Genomic DNA, 19348 nt, shown 5'->3' with positions numbered 1-19348 from the left:
ATGTGAACTCAAGGTGAAGTAAATGATCGCTAGTAATGTAGTTAGTAGAAACAGTGAAGTAAAGTCTACAAATTTAAATAGCAAGTGGTGAAGTGGAGTGAAGAAAACAGGTGGTGGTGAGGGTGGGGCTCGTTCTCATTTTAAGAAACCTGAATGTGCCCGAAGGTGTGGAAGGGTGCTGTTGGTGCTTGATCCTTTTGATGTTTTGACTAAAGCTATCACAGACGTTGCATTAAGACCACAGACAACGGTGTTAACTTGTAAAAAGGAGGCAGACTAAAAGTTGTAATAGGCTCATACCCATTCCATAACAACGCAGTGTCAACCATCTAAAAAGCGTAGGCTGCATGTTTTGATCCAGCTCCACAGACTGAGTTGTTAGAGGCTGTGGAGCTAATGAGCAGGCATGGCAGCCCGTTATTGTGTAACATGCGGCTACAGCACATTCTGTTTATGCATCTCTGACGACAAAACTGCGGGTCAGAGAACTGTGGTACACACAAAAAACATCATCTCCATGGAGATGAGCAATGGAGCAGACGGATGTAAACTCTCTCAACGTGTTTAAGGCTCGAGATTTTCAGCTACTTGTGAAGAAGGGTTACATGGGAGAAGAAACCCCCCATGAACTAAAGTATCCCCTCCAGAAACTTCAACAGTCAGTTGATTTGAATTTCTTTATAATTTTTTGTAATAAGAAAAATGAATTAGGGGTTGTGGAAGGAGTGAATCGTTGCAGAGAAATATTTAGTAAAAGTGCATTTTATTAAAAGTAAAATGTGAAGTGAGACCCTTGGTCAAGAAGTTCCCCAATGCAAGTGGCAGAAACACTCCTTCATCTTTGTTCAGTTTCAGTTTTTATTTGCCAAGCAAAACTTCTTGTTGCCTACTTCCCCTGCCCACCCAGGAACATTCAGTTTTCGCTTTGACAAGCTCTTATAGAAGGTTAAAGGCTTCTTATTCTGTAGCTGCCCCATTCATTCTAGTGCCAGTATTTTATAATGTGGAACAAACAGAAAGCTGGCAATTAAGATGCTAACTCCAGCCTTGTACACTTGATGTAAAATAGGTACTTCAGGGTTTCTTAAGTGAAAGCAAGGGTTCAGTGTTGAACCATGACAACTCATAATGCCATTTGGATGCTTAAATGGTCCTTTGCTTGGTTACAGTGTTCTTTGAATTGGTGGAAACCCTTTGTGGTGGATTCAGTATAGAACATTTTGGAAATGTATCTATCTACCACCAAAAGGATGCCACTATGCTTATGAGTGAAGAGTGTACTCTATAGTTAGTTGTGGTGGTGTTGCTGTTGCTTATGTGCTCTCTGTGTTTTTGTTTTAAACCATGGCTGGATTTCCCAAGTCAGACCAAACTTGTCACAGCAGCTCAGTGTCCACCAAGGGCTTCGGCTGACAAGCCAGCAGCATTGAACCCAGTTTGAACCCATTTTCTGTGACGCGACACGCTAAAACTAAACTCATGTAGCCCAAAAAAGTGCACTCACTTCAGAAACGCTTACCTGGCCACTTTATTAAAAACGCAAACTTTACACCTTCACTGTATTACTCTTCAATCGCCGGCAGTAGGCCATCAGCTGACATGCATAATTTGTCAGTTCTGACCATACGGCCGCAGTTAGCCAGATGTTATTTGGGTGGAGGACCCTCTGTAGCACAGCAGTCACTGTCATGGAAGAGGTATGGTAGTGTGAGTGTCTCTGAGTGTGGAACTGAGATCAAGTGAATCAAGTGTTGAGAGTCAGCCAAAAGCACTTCCCAAAAAAGCCAAAAAAGTCACTCTCTGTGATAAGGGGCTAGAGGATGGCGAAGGCAAAAGTATGCTTGGAAGAGAACACTACTACAATTCTGTGGCGAAATGTATCTATCTACCACCAAAAGGATGCCACTATGCTTATGAGTGAAGAGTGTACTCTATAGTTAGTTGTGGTGGTGTTGCTGTTGCTTATGTGCTCTCTGTGTTTTTGTTTTAAACCATGGCTGGCAGAAAAGTCCACTACCCTGAAGGGTAGTGTGTGCTTCCTCTGAGTAACGCAGTGTCACTGGGCAACTAAACGTGTGCTAACCCAGTGAGGGCAAGGCTAGTTATGCTCTTTGGGGCTCTTGGCCACAGATGACTGTGGCATCACTGGTGACCGAACTTGGACACCAACACTTAGGAGCCCATCCCCCCACTTTTTGGTGAAGTTCAGGTTGCTTGCTGTGGGGTTTATAACACTGACCTATAGTCACAAACACACAAATCAGATGTGAATGTGGCTTGTGAATCTTTTAAGGTGAATTTAACAAACTGTCTCATAGGAAGAACAATTTAAGTAGTTTAACACACCTAATATATTAAGTGTTTTCTCCACATTCCTCACAAAATCCCACTTTTAATGATGACCGCAGTCTCAGAAGTATTCAACTGTTCCATGACATGCATCTTTAGTATATAGTAGAGCAGCCTTTTGCTGTTACCACCTGCTGCAAATGTGATGCATAGCCAGACACTAGTTTTTGGCAGAACTCCTAATAAGTATTTCTCGTGGGCAGCGGCCTCCAGTTCACTAATATGCGACTGTGACTGACACTCCAGAATCTTCCAGGACTTCTTCTGAAACCAAGCCTTGGTGGACTTTGAGGTATGCTTGGAACAATTGTCCTGTTGCAAGGTCCAATGATACCCAAGCTTCAGCTTCCTCACAGAAGGCATGATGTTTTCTCCTAGGATTTCCTGACACTTGATTGAATCTATCTTGCCCTGTACACACTGCAGGTTTCCAGTGCAAAAATAAGCAAAGCAGCGCCATGCTTCACTGTAGGCAGGGTGTATGCTTCATTCTTTCTCCTTCAGACATACCGCTGATCCGTGGACCCGAAAAGTTCTGAGTGCTCAGACTCTGTTTTTGTTATTTGAGGGTTTAACCTCATGATGCCTCCACATCTAGTACAAAGGCAGGGTGGAAACAAAAACTCGCTCCAGCCTTTCAAAAGGGTTGAAAAGTGATGTTGGAGTAGATGAATGCAGAAGGAAATGAAAGAGGAATATGTAGATTGTAAGGAGATAGATAGTGAAAGAAGAAGGGTGTGTGCTCTCTTCTCTTCTGCCACCACGGACACATTGCTGGCCATGCAGGAAATCTCTCTCTCTCTCTCTCTCTCTCTCTCTCTCTTTCTCTCTCTCTCTCTCCCCCCCCCCCCCCTCTCTCTCTCTTTCTCTTCTGTCTCTCTCTTTCTCTTCTGTCTGTCTTTCTGTTCTGTCTGTCTTTCTCTTCTGTCTCTGAGACACACACTACCCTACACCCATATGTACATGGTGTGCTACCCTTAATGCTCTTTTTTTCTCGCCTTTTCTTTTTTTGTTGCATTTTTTCACTTCTCCGCTGCATGTCTGACTCAGAGGGGATGCTGTGGGTTGACAGCGCTACATTCATCATCCTCTCTGCATAAAGACGGAAATACATGTCACATAAATATGCCCACTGGCTCACAAATGATTCTGGAAAGGCCTTTCACAGACACACTCACATACAAGCCCTCTCTAAAAAGGGAACTTTACAGGAGAAGGAAAAACCTTCTTAGCTTTCAATGAAATTCGATGTAAGGAGGTTTTATTTCAGGTCATTTTGGAGCATTTCTATTGGTCCATTCTTTATGGAATTTTGACACAATGCAAGAAAGAAATTGCCTGATTTATTTTATGTCAGAAAGTGAAACGCAGCAAAAATTGAGATACGCAACAGGTTTTGTGCTTGAACTTGCATACCGTTGATTTACAGGATTGGAGTGTTATCTCTGGCTGAGTTCAAAGTAGGGTTGGGTTTTAACTGAAATGTGTGTCACCTAGTAAGCTCTTGCGTGTTTGGAGTGGTAGTAACTTCTGGCTCCTACAGATGCCATTGCACAAGAATGATCAAACTGTAAATACAGTGGGGTCAAAAAGTATTTAGTCAGCCACTGATTGTGCAAGTTCTCCTACTTAGAAAGATGAGAGGGTTCTGTCATTTTCATCATACACCAGGACACCAGGAAGAAAATTGTAGACTTGCACCAGGCTGGAAAGAGTAAATCTACAATAGGCAACCAGGTTGGTGGGAATAAATCAACTGTAGGAGCAATTGTAAGAAAATGGAAGACATACAAGACCATTGATAATCTCTCTTGATCTGGGGCCCCACGCAAGATCTCATCCCGTGGGGTCAAAACGATTATGAGAACGGTGAACAGAAATCCCAGAACTACATGGAGGGACCTGATAAATGACCTGCAGAGAGCTGGGACCAAAGTAACAAAGTCTACCATCAGTAACACACTTCACCGAGAGGGACTCAAATCCGGCAGTGCCAGGCGTGTCCCCCTGCTTAAGCCAGGCCCATCTGAAGTTTGCCAAAGAGCATATGGATGATCCAGAAGAGGATTGGGTGAATACCATGTGGTCAGATTAAACCAAAATAGAACTTTTTGGTAAAAACTCAACTCGTCGTGTTTGGAGGAAGAAGAAAGCTGAGTTGCATCCCGAGAACACCATACCTACTGTGAAGCATGGGGGTGTAAACATGCTTTGGGCTGTTTTTCTGCAAAGGGGACAGGACGACTGATCCGTGTTAAGGGAAGAATGAATGGGGCCATGTATCATGATATTTTACGCCAAAACCTCCTTCTATAAGTGAGCGCATTAAAGCTGGGGCTGGGTCTTCCAGCATGACAACGATCCCAAACACACAGCTCGGGCAACGAAGGAGTGTCTCTGTAAAAGCATTTTAAGGTCCTGGAGTGGCCTAGACCTCAGCCCCATAGAAAATTTGTGGAGGGAGTTGAAAGTCTGTGTTGCCCAGCGCCAGCCCCAAAACATCACAGCTCTAAAGGAGACCTGCATGGAGGAATGGGACAAAATACCAGCTAAAGGTTATGTTACAAATTATTGAGTTTAACTTTTGTTATTGACCAAATACTTATTTTCCACCATGTTTTTTTTTTTTTTTTTTCTCATTTTGTCTCTCATAGTTGAAGTGTACCTATGATGAAAATTACAGACCTCTATCATCTTTCTAAGTAGAAGAACGTGATCAGTGGCTGACTAAATATTTTTTGGCCCCTCTGTACCTGCAGGAAGTGTGACGGGATTCATAGATTAAGAAGAGGTGGCACAGTGCAGTGAATGTCTCGTTTGATGGGAAACAAAGATCGTAGTGTGAAGGAAGTAGCTAAATTTGCAGGTGTATTTAAGCATATGGTCATTGGGTCTACCACCTCAATCTCAATTCTCAAGCTATAAATCCCATCACATACCCCGCATCGCATCATCCTCATGCAAAGCCATCTGCAGGAGCCTGACTTTATTACTACGTTCCCCTATGATACTATGTTCCCTATGATACTGAATTGTCAGCTTTTCACCAAGATGTTTTCACTGTGTCCAAAAGTGGACCAATGACTCTCTCAGGATGGCTCAGAGTAGATGGGAGGAGGTGTGTTGGACAGTGGCCTTCACGCTAACGCCATCTGCTCTGTTGTTGTCTGTTCTCCATACAGGAGTATATTCAGCTTACTCCACAAGCCATGGTTTGGTTTTGGTTTCCTTGTTGGGAAAATGTACAAGAAACTGTACTTCCTTCTTGGCCTCCTTTTTAATCTTTCGTAATTTTGAATCTTTCCTTCTTGTCTGTCATTGCAGCTGTCAGAGAAGGAAGCTGCCCCAGGGCTACCTCCCCCATAGGAGTGTGTGCTTGGGTGGGGGGGTGTGTGTGGCTCCATCCCTCCTGCTCTTTTGACTTAAACACACACTCACACCAGTAGGATGTCTACAAGGGAGCGGCAACGTCCGTGGTCGGTGTACAGGGCCTCTACACTGGACATTTCTTCAGAGATGCTTAGCCTGGCGCTGGCAGGTCAGTAAAATTTGCAGTACATGATGAGTGGGTTTTTTCAAAGTGGGGTGTTCTGGGATGTGCCAATCTAAACTTTTACTGTGAGCCCAAATAAACATATGTGCTTTTCCACAATGCCTTTTTCTAATGCCTAGATTCTAATTCTAGCTGGATGTCTACCACAGGACAATATCTGATATGACCAAGTAGTCAGGCCACCACATTTATTGACGATGAGGAACTTGGAGTCAAATCAAATATACACTGCTCAAAAAGGGAACATTTAAACAACACAATGTAACTCCAAGTCAATCACACTTCTGTGAAATCAACCTGTCTAGTTAGGAAGCAACACTGATTGGGAATTGGTTTCACCTGCTGTTGTGCAAATGGAACAGACAACAGGTAGAAGTGAGAGGCAGTTAGCAAGACAACCCCTATGAAGGAGTGGTTCTGCAGATGAGGACCACAGACCATTTCTCTGTTCTCATCCTTTCTAGCTGATGTTTTGGTCACTTTTGCACTTTGTCAGTGCTCTCATGAGGTGGTGTTTACAACCCACAGAAGTTGCTCAGGTAGTGCAGCTCATCCAGGATGGCACATCAATGTGAGCTGTGACAAGAAGGTTTGGTGTGTCTGTCAGCACAGTGTGCAGAGCATTGAGAAGATACCAGGAGACAGGCCAGTACTCCAGGAGACATGGAGGGGGCTGTTGGACGGCAACAACCCAGCAGCAGGACCGCTACCTCCTCCTTTGCTTAAGGAGGAACAGGAGCAGCAGTGCCAGAGCCCTGCAATTTGACCTCCAGCAGGCCACTGATATCCATGTTTCTGCTCAAACTGTCAGAAACGGACTCCATGAGGGTGGTATGAGGGCCCGACGTCTATACAAATGGGGCATGTGCTTACAACCAAACATGATCACCAAAGGTGATTGCCATTTGCCAGAGAACACCAAGATTGACAGATTCGCCATTGGCGCACTGTGCTCTTTGTGGATGAGAGCAGGTTCAGCACACAGAGACGCCATGGAGAACATTCTGCTGCCTGCAACCTCCTCCAGCATGACCGGTTTGGTACCCTGACTGCCATTAGGTACTGGGATGAGATCCTTAGACCCATTGTGAGACCATATGCTGGTGTAGTGGCCCTGGGTTTCTTCTGATGCATGCCAATGCTAGGCTCATGTGGCTGAAGTGTGTCAGCAGTTCCTGCATGACAAAGGCATCTGAAATCTGTCACATCAGACACGTCGTAATTTTGCAATACCGTCCTCATTTTAAAATACTTCAGTGATGCCGCCCAACCCTAGTCTGATATTACTGAATTTAAAAGTACTGTCTACATGGAAAATTCACTTGTTTAGCTCAATATTGGAAAATTAACAACATTTGGCATCGTTTATGATAGGCTTCTATGCTGTATTATTTCACAACTTATTTTACAAATGCCCTAAACAAGAAAACATTGACTGGTGTCTTGATAAAATCTTTAAGAACCTCTTAGGATTTTTTGGAGAGCTGCATTTCAGAACATTTTCATATACTTATTAGTGTTTATTTTATAGTGTTTTTATCCCCCTCCCCCCCTCTTTTCTTTCTTAGGAAAGATTTTGTGAATCTGCCCCAGAAATGTATTCTTGTCCTTTAATAAAAAGGCGTGTTTCTTCTGGAACGTTTTCATGAAAATCTTCCTTTTTCCCCCCTTGTTCTGGAATGTGTAATGAGCTTATATGTTTTCTTCCTTATAGGGAACAGTCAGGATCCGGACGAGCCTGTGCTGGAGTTCAGCCTCGGTCAGTGCTATATTTCATCAAATTACACCCTGCGTTGCTTTTTCTGGCGCTGCGTGGAGGTCACAGCCAGTCGGACATTAGTTTAGCCATTAGCTGAGAGCACTGGCTTCTGTCCATCTGCTGTAAGCACTGTGTGGCGCTCTAAAATCACCTTGAGGCCTTAATGGATACGTTTGTGTCCCGAAATGTTTCTGTTCCACAGCGGCAGTGAGGCTGTGCAGGAGGGAGAATATTTCCGTGAATCGGCTGTGGGACTGTGTCCCACTGCGGACAAGTGTGTGTGTGCGTGTGTGTGTATATGGGAGGCCAGTGGCAGCACTAGGCTAAAAGCTTCTGTGTTTGGTCTCTCCTTCTCCAAATTCTGTCTGGAAAGCTAAATAGAGTCTGATCCTATCTCCACTAGGGACCAGCTCCACTGGAGCCTCTCCATAGGGTTATTAACAGCCATGTCTGTTTTGTGTATACTGGACACTTTATGGAAAATATTCACCCTGTCCTGACCTTGTGTGTGTGTGTGTGTGTGCGCGTGCGTGTGTGTGTGCGTGCAGCCTGCAATGAGCTGACTACTCCGAATTTGGACCGTAAGCCCAACAGTTTTGTATCTGTGAGCTGCACCACCCCTCCTCAGGCCTTCTGGACCAAGCACGCACAAACGGAGATCATTGAGGTAATGTAAATGTCCTATATTGGCTTCATTCCCCATGGCAGTATCAGTGCAAACTAGAGACATGTTGACAAACATAAACTCAGAAGCGTTAAATAAGGCTTAAAGGCAAGAAATCTAATGAACATGATTTATCACTGACCCCGGATGCACTGGATCAGCCAAGACATATTTTAGATCTAAAGATTGCTTCATTAGTTTGGAGTGGAAGATACTAGGGTAACATGCCATAAGACACTGCACACAGACTGTCACCAAAACGGGCCCAAAAACATCCCTCATCCCTCTCAACAATGAGTTTTACACAGACAATTTCATGTGGTGTAGAACGTGGTTTGGCTTGTGGCAGAATGCAGGACGTTACGTAGATGACATTGTGGTTCCATGTTCAGCTTGAATGCTGCTTTACATGTTTTTTTGTTTGTAACTTGATTACGTAGCTTTTAGATTGATAACATGTTTGCTGCACTTGTACTATGGAGAAGATTCACTATATGTCCAAATGTTTGTGAACACCCCTTTAAAGAATGCTACTTGAAGTTGCACCCATTGCTCACACACATCTTGTCTAGTCCCTGTGTAGAAATATTCCCAGAACTTACTGGCACCAACTTACTGGGAGGTAAACAGTGTTCTCAGTGGAACAGTGTTCTCTGGAATGATGTACGGTGCTCCCTCCAATACTTTTGGGATGGGGTGGGGTGGTGATCATCCAACATCCTGACCTCACTAATGCACTAACGATCAAATCCTTAGCAAAAGCAGTTCTCCAAAACCTAGTAGGAAGCCTTTACTGGACAGTAGAGACAGTCACTCCAACAAAAGCAGATAAACCTGATCTAACAAACATCCTAACAGTCTAATATGTTAGCCAAAAGCTAAGGCACAAGCTAACATACTAATAACAATGCTGCATTATAGTGTGATCTATTACAAAACAGTTCAGCACAATACAATATGATTACATCCCTACAAATCTAAATTCAATTTGTTAAATAGGAATGAATTATATGGTAATTATATGGTAAGACTTGCTCATCTCACAATGTTGTGGTCACTGTTTTTCAGGGCACGGCAAATCCCATGTTCCTGAGCAGCGTAGCCTTCTTCCAAGACTCTCTTATCAACCAGCAGACACAGATCAAACTGTCTGTGTATGATGTAAAAGACCGCTCCCAAGGCACGGTGAGTTACACTTCTACATATAAAGATGTCTTTCATTTTCTCTTTGTTTATCCTTGCTATTTCTGTTACCCTCTATCATTTTTTTGTATTTTTTCTGTGTAGATGTATTTATTAGGCTCTGCAATGTTCCCTGTGAAAGAACTACTGCAGGACAAGAACCACACACTACAACTGCCGCTCAGGTACAGTCCTATTCAGTCTTTCACAACTCCTTTTAGAAGCTACTTTGAATACATATTTGATACTTTTTAGATGCAAAGCAACCCCTACCTCACTCCCTGACTTGCTCCTAGCTAATAGTGTTTCACTATTAGCAAGATGGATCATCTCCACAAGGAAGAAATATTAGCACACAGGTGGTCTTTGCTTGTCACTGAAAGGAAGAAAACCCACACCAGCAGGATAGCAGGTCACAAATGCACATCTGTCCCGAGACTGCTTGTGTTTGCACACGATACAGGGTATATTAAGTGCTGCTTCTGTAGCAGTATATTAACAACTGATATGTTTTCTAAAATGAAAAACATTCACTCAGTCAGAGTAAAGATACTTCAGGTACATTGTGGAGATGACCACAGGTTAAAAAATACATGCTTCTGTGGTAGCTTGGTGCTTCACGTTATTGACACCGCAGTAATTATGTAGCCAGTAACTTGCAGCCCTTCGTGAATTCACAGACATCTTAAGAAAGTTGCCGTTCTTTTGTTTTTTTGTCCTTCAGCTCTGCAGAGAACATGAGTGTGGGAAAAATCACAGTCATCGCCTGGCAGCTGGAAGAGAAGAGGGAACAGCGGGCGCCGGTCGCCCGTTTACCTGACACAATCAACGGCAGGGTCAGTCTGCTGTTTATACAAGTTGCAGCTTCTCCCTGCGTACAGATGAATCATGATGAACTGGTGCCTTTTTCACAGTCTAATACCCACCCCTAGTCATTTTCCTGATAGCTTGAGGCATCCTGATGTGTATGTGTATGCGTTCTGTTTTTCCATAGACTGTTCTAGCTGTGGATGAAAGTCTCACGGAGTCGATGGGAATTCGAGCCAAATACGCATCCTTAAGTAAGGACACACTTCTGCGATCAGGTATAAATAACAAGTCTAATTCCCTCAACTGACTATTTGGGTTGCTGTTTGATGTCTAAATACTAAGTATGTGGCTTTGATTTGGACCCTGTAACAAGTTTTGGAAAGTGTTGCTGTTCTAGTGGGTTTCTTTCTGTGTTCAATTTGCATGGTGTGCTATGCTAGCTATCTGAAAAGATTATAGTTAGATCTTCTAGGACTGACTTTTAGTTTAGAACACCACTAGCAGCCAATTGCTTTTTCTAGCTGTTGCGCATGATTGTTGTGGCTCTTCAGAGGCCTTCATGCATATACCTGCAGTAAGACACATTTTGGTTAGAGTCACCACAACATACCGGTAAAGGACACCAATGTGACCTCATCTGACCTCTGAGATTAATAGAATGCAGCATCAGCTATGCCAAGATTATACAAAAATATAAAGCACAATATTATTCAATAGAAACTTGATTTACTAGATTTGTGTTTGTGAACTGACAAAATATAAATGTAAGCCAATCTGTAAAGGGAGATCTTTTAGACACTCTACGCTCTCATGTCTAATAAGGAAGTTTTAGTGATGGAAGCCACATTTTTAGATGAGCTAATGTTGAAGCCAACACTTCAATTTCAGTTTGAAATTTATTTATATAGGCTTTTCACAACAAATGTTGTCACCAAGCAGCTTTACAGAGATCTGGGTCCGAACAACTATCAGCAAATAATTCAGCTTGTCTTCCATATAAGAAGAACCGAGAAGGGAGGAGCTGCTAGCTCCTCTTTAGTCTCACAGTATAAAAGTCCTGAGCCCAGACGACACTGTGCCGAGGTCCAGCACACTTATTAATTTGTTAATTAAAAAAAAAAAACAGAAATTAGGTTAATTTATATATGTGTTCATTTGTTATAGTTATAGTACAAAGTTAATAAAGTAATGATTGTCAGATTGTGAGGTGTATTGTTTATTTATTTAACAATGGCATCGGATGGGTATTGACTATCGACCGATATAAGGATCTGTATTGGAAGAGAAAAAGATAAATAAAGTCCATACAGAAAAACAGCATACTCGTGCAACTACATCCCTAAATCTGATACTGAAGCTAATTGGTAAAAAAAAATATCTTTTAGCAAACCTCAGTGAATGCTAAGGTTGGCACACATTTGAGATTGTTTTCACAACAGTGATCATAGTAGAGTCTAGTTTAAGCTAATATATTAAGCTGGCTGTAAGCAGCTACATTAGGAAATGTTCTGCAGTGTTACTTTATGTTAGACGTCATATAAAAAAAACAGCTTTCCCACCATTATTGTCTTTATTATAGAAATATATATATTAGTGTCTTAAGACACATGCCTTATGCCTAAACATTTACCTGCGTTAGATCTGAGTGTCTCACTAGTTCTGTCAGCTGTGGAAGCCGTAGTGTCGTACGCTACTGAGATTTACTTCACCATCACCTGTGACAACTTTCTTGTGTGTTTATTCCAGTTATTCCTGGATTCTGTCACAGAGTTTCAATTGTTAGTGTGATCTGAGACTGAGTGTTCATGTTGGCACAGGTCCAGCACACTGAATTATACACAGCCCAGCCTTTACGGAGTGCTGGGTTTGGACAGGCGTTTAATTAGCAATCATGAGTTACTGCCCCATTTGTGAACAACGTGTTCACAACATTGTGGAGTAAATGTCACTTTCCAAATGACCTTCATGGTGCACATATTGCTTTATTTGAACAGTGGATAATGGATTTTCTAAAAATGCTCAAATTCAGGGGTGAAGGGTTAGAAGTGGAACCAGATATGCGGTTTGAACTAGGTTTAGCTTTTGGGTTAAAACTAATGCACACTGTATGGACAAAAATATTGGGACACCTACACATAACACCTACAGGAGCTTTTACGACCTCCTGTTCTAAATCCACAGGCATTAACATGGAGTCGGTCCCCCCTTTGTCCCTAAGAGCAGGTTTGGAACACTGCAGTTACTAAGCCAGCAGAGTGCTGGAGACTTTTATGCACTCAGCACCCTGCGACCCTGCTCTGTAACTTTACATGGTCGGTTTGTGGCTTGTTTTTGCTGTGGCTCCACTTTTCAGTAATACCACTCACTCACAGTACCATGCTGGAATTAAGTGAGCTCTTTAGGACCACCTACTCTTTCATATATTTGTTAAAGCACACTTCAGTATGGTGCTTGGTGTTATACACCTGTGGCAATGGGACGAAATTGAACACCTGAATTCATTGATTAACATGTGTGTCCATATGTTTTGGAAAAGGTAAGGTGATATAATTAGATGTGGACCCTCTAAACAAAATGTTTCCAGCTGAGCTGCCAGAGAGAACAACAGTCACTAAGGTGCTGAATAATTTGTGTTTTGCAGTGTTTGGAGGAACCATGTCCCGAATGTATCGGTTCCCCACCACTGACGGGAATCACCTGCGCATTCTGGAGCAGATGGCTGAGAGCATACTGTCGCTGAACGTTCCACGGCAGTTTGTCAAACTGCTGCTAGAAGAGGATGCTGCCAGGTACCGCCCCACACAAGCAGTGTTACCTTCACGTATTACGTCCAAACTCCTTACTGAGTTTGTTCCCGTTCGGATCAACGTGTGCTTTTCTCCATCGTCGTCTGAGAAAATTACTGAATGAATTATCTACAGTTTTTCACTGGACTCTGCGCTCATCTGATTATTTGGCAGATGGTCGCCACTGCATGTCATGTTTAGTCTTTCCCGAATTGCTAAACCGAACCTGGAAAATGAAGGCAAACCTGTTTTTATCTTCTTTTCACGAATTGCAACGGAGCAGCACCTCTAACTTTTGAAGCTTAAATAGGATGGCAAAACGTCAGTAATAGGACTGCATCTCCCAGGGGGAGTGGTGTGTTGGTATGTTGAGGTTTTTGACAAGAACTAAATCCTCTCTATCCACTGTCCAAAACAATGCCATAATTTGGACATTAGTTTAACATGGGAAGGTGGAGTAATGTATTTTCACTATAGTCAGCCATCCCTTGCTATTATCACAATACAGGTAAAGTGATGGCGGCAGAGCGTGAGGGTCATCCTTCCTACCCAGAGAGGGTGAAGTCTTTATGTTTGGGACTCCCGACTAGTATGGCTGTGACAACTGATGATGGAGCCAACACTGAGACTGCTGTGCCACTCGGGAGCTCGATTAACCTTCTTGTGTTTGTGTGTGGTCTTTGTCTAGGGTGTGCGAGCTGGAGGAGTTAGGGGAGTTATCTCCGTGTTGGGAGAATCTGCGGCGGCAGATCGTGACGCAGTACCAGAGCATCATTCTCACCTATCAGGAGACACTCAGAGACCTGCAGGATTACAAAGGTGTGTGGATGAAGTGCTGAATTATATGGCAGCTGTTTTTCAACTCTAGTACACTTACCATCAGTGGTTTGTGCAGTGCCTTGGAAAACTCACAATTGCACATTTGCAATTTAAGTTTTTTTTATGTTTGCTGAAAGTTAGATATGCTGTCCACCAGATGAAAGGTGGTACTTGACCATGTAAATCAGAGGTGGGCAACAGGGGTCAGAGGCCAGCACAGTTTTCTGATTACCCTGCGTTAGCAAACCTTCTAAACCTGGCAATTAACAGGTGAGTTGAATCAGGTATGCTTGAACAGGAAAAGCACAAAACTGTGCAGGAATCCGGTCCTCCAGGACTGGAATTGCCCAGCCCTGATGGTAGGTGGTACTTGAATGCATTGAGTTGAGGTGGCTCTTGGTTTAAAAGGTTTGAAATCCACTGGCATGCATTAATTAAATGTACAACTAATGTTCAAGCTCTTAGGGAATGCTCTTTTCTCGGTGGTTGTCACACTTTTTTTAGGGCCTTCGTTCAAAGCAAGCAACCTAAAGGCAGAGAAGAAATTGGAGTTTATGCCGACTAACCTCCACGTGCAAAGGATGAGAGTACAAGACGAATCTGGCTTTGGTAAACTTTACCTGTATTCCCGTCTCTCTCTCTCTCTCTCTCTCTCTCTCTCTCTCTCTCTTGTTACTGTTACACTCACCTTTTTTCCCTCTCTTACGATCTTAAATTTTCCCACATTTAAGGTAACATTAATGACACAACCGTCTCTGGGTGTGGTTTCGTAGGGGAGTGTAGGTCTTGCGGGGGGGGGGGGGGGGGTGATTTGATGATAGGAGTTTGGTAGGGGTTGGTGGAGTACAGGTGTGGGGTGCTACTCACTGTCCCTCAGGTGGTGACATGGTGCCACACACTTGGCAAGGAAAGATGCTGTGTTGCCCTTGACAAGGGAAGTCCCTATCACACACACACTTTCTTTGGCTCTGTCACCCCCCCCCCCTCCCTCTTTTTGTTTTACTCTGTCTGCTTTCTTTCCCTCTGAAGACTGTAGGAAGTGTTATTCAGAGCACTTATCACTTGTACACAGACACACTGACAAGCGGCAGTAGTGTTAGACTGCTGCGTAGCTGCTACTCTCAGAAGACGTCTTCGCTAAAAGTGTCCAGATTCTAAGACTGATAGTGGGGGAGCAGTAGTACGAGCATGTACCCACACGCATGCACAGGCTGTAAATAAAGCTTTGGCTTCAATGCCCATGGGTTGTTTTTAAGGGCACACACAGGCAGAGATGATTAGAATAGCAGATGAGGTGAGTTTGTGATGGCATCTCAGTGATATCAACTCTTAAAGCATAGAATTTTAACAGTGATATTGCTCTGATACTATTACAAATTGAGCTGATTTACATATATATATATATATATATATATATATATATATATAATATATGTGTGTGTGTGTGTGTGTATATATATATATATATATATATATATATATATATATATATATACAGTGAGTCCAAGAAGTATTTGATCCCTTGCTGATTTTCTTCGTTGGCCCACTAATAAAGACATGATCATTCTATACTTTTAATGGTAGATGTATTCTTACATGGAGAGACAGAATATTAAAAAGAAAATCCAGAAAATAAATCTAAGGAATATATATTAATTGATTTGTATTTCATGGAGTGAAATAAGTATTTGATCCCTTAGTATTCATTAGCAGTTCTGGCTTTTACAGACCAGTTAGACACTCCCAATCAACTTGTTACCTGACCTGAAGCCACCTGTTCTCACTAATCACTTGTGTGAAAAACACCTGTCCACAGAATCAGACAGATCACACAGATTTCAAGTCTCCAACATGGGTAAAACCAAAGAGCTGTCACAGGACCTCAGAGTCAGAATTGTTGACCTTCACAAAGCTGGAATGGGCTACAAAAAGATTAGTAAGGTGTTGGATGTGAAAGTAACAACTATTGGTGCAATTATCAGAAAGTTTAAAGAGTATAACATGACAATCAACAGACCTCGGCCCGGTGCTCCAAAGAAGATTTCGCCTCGTGGGGTGGCAATGATGCTGAGAACAGTCAGAAATCGTCCTGCAACCACTCGGCAGGAGTTAGCAAATGACCTGAAGGCAGCTGGGACCACAGTTTGCAAGGAAACAATTGGCAACACTTTGCGCAACAATGGATTCACATCCTGCAGTGCCCGAAAGGTACCCCTGCTGAAGAGAGCACATGTGGAGGCGCGCCTCAAGTATGCCAATGATCATTTGAAAGATGAACCAAGTTATTGGGAGAAGGTTTTGTGGTCAGACGAGACCAAAATTGAACTTTTTGGCCTCAACTCCACCCGCCATGTGTGGAGGAAGAAAAATGCTGCCTATGACCCCAAGAACACTGTGCCCACCGTCAAGCATGGAGGTGGAAGCATAATGTTTTGGGGGTGTTTCTCTGCCAAGGGTACAGGGCTACTTCACCGCATCACTGGGAAGATGGATGGAGCCATGTACCGCACAATCCTGAGGGACAACCTCCTCCCCTCTGCCAGGGATCTGAAAATGGGCCGTGGTTGGGTCTTCCAACATGATAACGACCCTAAACATACAGCAAAGGCAACAAAGGATTGGCTCAAGAAAAATCACATTAAGGTCATGGAGTGGCCCAGCCAGTCGCCAGACCTCAATCCGATCGAAAATCTATGGAGGGAGCTGAAGGTCAGAGTTGCCAAGCGACAGCCCACCAACCTTCATGATTTAGAGAGGATCTGCAAAGAAGAGTGGGCCAAAATTCCCCCTGGTGTGTGTGCTAAACTTGTGGTTAACTACAACAAACGTCTCACCGCTGTGCTTGCAAACAAAGGCTTTGCCACTAAGTATTGAGTGTGTTTGGCAAGAGGGATCAAATACTTATTTTCCTCATTGAAATACAAATTAATTAAAATATATTCTTTAAAATTATATTCTGGATTTTTGTCTTGATATTCTGTCTCTCCATGTTAGAATATATCTACCATTAAAAGTGCAGAAGGATAGTGTCTTTATTAGTGGGCAAACAAAGAAAATCAGCAAGGGATCAAATACTTCTTGGACTCACTGTATATATATATATATATATATTTAAAAACTATAAACTATATAGTTAGTGTCTTTACAGCTAGGAGATATAGTAAAATTCTCCTATTTTCTACAATATCAGGATATTTTTTTATCAGACAAAAAAATTAAATTAATAAATGAACTTGCAATTTGAATGTACCTTTCTGAAGGTAAAATAGGTGTGTGTGTGTGACATCAGTAATGCATGTTAATTAAAATTATTTAAAAAAAAATGAATTCTAAATACCATATAGGAGCATGTTGTAGCTCTACAATGACAAACTGTAGTCCATCTGTTTCAGTGGTCAGGACCCCACAGGACTGACCACCACAGAGCAGGTGTTATTTGGGTGGTGGGTCATTCTCAGCACTGCAGTGACGCTGATTGACATGGTGGTGGAGTGTGTTAATGGAGAGTCAGTATCCACTGACTGTGCACTCTGTTAGACACTTCTACCTAATTGACCCTGAGGGGATTAAAAACTCCAGCAGCACTGCTGTGTCTGATCTACTCATACCAGCACACACTAACATGCCACCACCACATTAGTGTTACTGCAGTGCTGAGAATGACCCACCACCCCAAAACTACCTGCTCTGTGGTGTCCTGACCATTGAGGAACAGGGTGAAAGGAGGCTAGGAAGGACTGTCAATTCTCACTTAATCATGCTTTCATTTAGAGACAGGATACCTCGGAGCAAAGAGGAATAGTGTGCGAGTTGCAGGCTTTATGGTTGTCAAATCTAATAACACAAAGTTCAGTTCAGTGGTTGTGTACTCACATCATTTATTTGTACACAGATATGTCTCTTTATAATAATAAAGAACGGAATGGCGGATTTAACACAACCATCTAGATCTGCTTAGCTTAGCTTCTTCTTAGTCCTTGTCATCTGGCATCCAAGTAAATCACACAAATAAATCACATTCATTGTATAAACGGCCTTATAGGGCACATATTATGGCAAATCTAACGTCCCTCACTTTAATGAAACGTAGAATATTTAAGATTATTTAAGCATCCATCCACAGCAGCAAACACATGGTAGTGACCCACTATAAAATGTCAGTGTGGATCAGCAGTCTAACATTTTAAAGAATTATCTGCTGATATCAGTAGAATTATGAAATATTCCCTACTTGTTTTAATAAGCAATAATTCATTTAATAATATTTGCAGTGATTGCTGCAAACTTTAAGAATTAAGGGGTTATCTGTGCATGTGTGTAAGTGTAAAAGTAAAAGCAGGGCTTACTGCATATATGAATGTAGATTTCCACAACTCCACACACACACTCATCTCCTTGTTAGGCTACAGCTCTCTAGTCATTAACCATTGGAAAAACTGACCTACATTACACAGGACACTGACTGTCTGTCTTTCCAGGTGTGTAATCTGCAGCAATATTAAGATATAGTGCTGTTTACAAGCGAGTCTGATATGATCTTTATGGTTTATAAGAGTGTTTACTTTATGCTTCTAAGGGCTCTCTGCAGATTGTGTATACAATAATTTGTGTAGAACTTGTGTGTCATTGTTGTATGTATGTGTGTGCATGCAGATAACACCTATGATGTGGTTACAATCGGCGCTCCAGCTGCCCACTGTCAGGGCTTTAAGAACAACGGCCTGCGCAAACTCATCCAGAAATTCGAGGAGGCCAAAAAACAGTAAGTGGCAGTGAAGGAAAGTCTGGCCTGGAAATGCAATACTAAATCTATGTGTGTGGTGAGTTTGTAAGTGTGTGTGTGTGTGTGTGTGTGTGTTCTGTATGAGACAGACAGCCTCTTTTCCACTGCGGGACCAAATACTAATGATATGCCGTACCGTTCCATGCCGGTGCGGACCCATTGAACCGGTTACGGTTTCTTTTTCCATTTGCTATGTTGCTAAATCAGGACCAGGAAGTGCACAGTGTCTCCTAATTATTACGTCAGTTTGGCTCTTTAGTCTTGCATTACAATTACAAGGCTAATGTAGCTAGCTAACTTACTGAAGCTGTAATTCATCTACTGGCATAGTGTAATCTGCATGCATAAATCACACTCCTTTTAAACCACGCCAAGGAGGCAGTTTTTTGGAAGTAGTATACCAAAAATGTTGGAGCTATATGAGGTTTAGTGCACGTGTGTGACGACTTTGCAATGCCGACTTTGTGCTGGCATAAAAGGCAATATACAGTAATGAATAAGGAACATTATCATGAACATAGTCCAGCACAGCTGTTAGACATCAACTCTGCAATTCGCTTTTAAGTGTTTGCCTTGTAAAAGTAATGCTAGTTTCTGCTAAACAAGCCGGGCTGTGCTAACGCCGCAGTAGCAATATATGATG

At 42.5% G+C, this 19348-nt stretch overlaps 1 protein-coding gene across 10 annotated transcripts in view; it reads left to right on the top strand.

The window, feature by feature from the left end:
- inpp4ab (inositol polyphosphate-4-phosphatase type I Ab) overlaps positions 1-19348 on the top strand; it is a 67760-nt gene that overhangs the window by 21302 nt on the left and 27110 nt on the right. For all 10 annotated transcript variants that reach the window (XM_072683735.1, XM_072683730.1, XM_072683734.1 and 7 more), the window contains exons 2-12: positions 5674-5887; positions 7617-7661; positions 8210-8328; positions 9394-9510; positions 9613-9692; positions 10232-10343; positions 10502-10592; positions 12959-13106; positions 13792-13922; positions 14427-14531; positions 18576-18684. In XM_072683735.1, the coding sequence (XP_072539836.1) occupies positions 5797-5887; positions 7617-7661; positions 8210-8328; positions 9394-9510; positions 9613-9692; positions 10232-10343; positions 10502-10592; positions 12959-13106; positions 13792-13922; positions 14427-14531; positions 18576-18684 (1148 nt within the window). In that variant the 5' untranslated portion in view covers positions 5674-5796. The remainder of the gene's footprint in view (positions 1-5673; positions 5888-7616; positions 7662-8209; positions 8329-9393; positions 9511-9612; positions 9693-10231; positions 10344-10501; positions 10593-12958; positions 13107-13791; positions 13923-14426; positions 14532-18575; positions 18685-19348) is intronic.

This window comes from Salminus brasiliensis, chromosome 7, assembly GCF_030463535.1.
Source record: "Salminus brasiliensis chromosome 7, fSalBra1.hap2, whole genome shotgun sequence".
NCBI lineage: Eukaryota > Metazoa > Chordata > Actinopteri > Characiformes > Bryconidae > Salminus > Salminus brasiliensis.
This window is presented reverse-complemented; position numbering and strand designations above follow the sequence as displayed.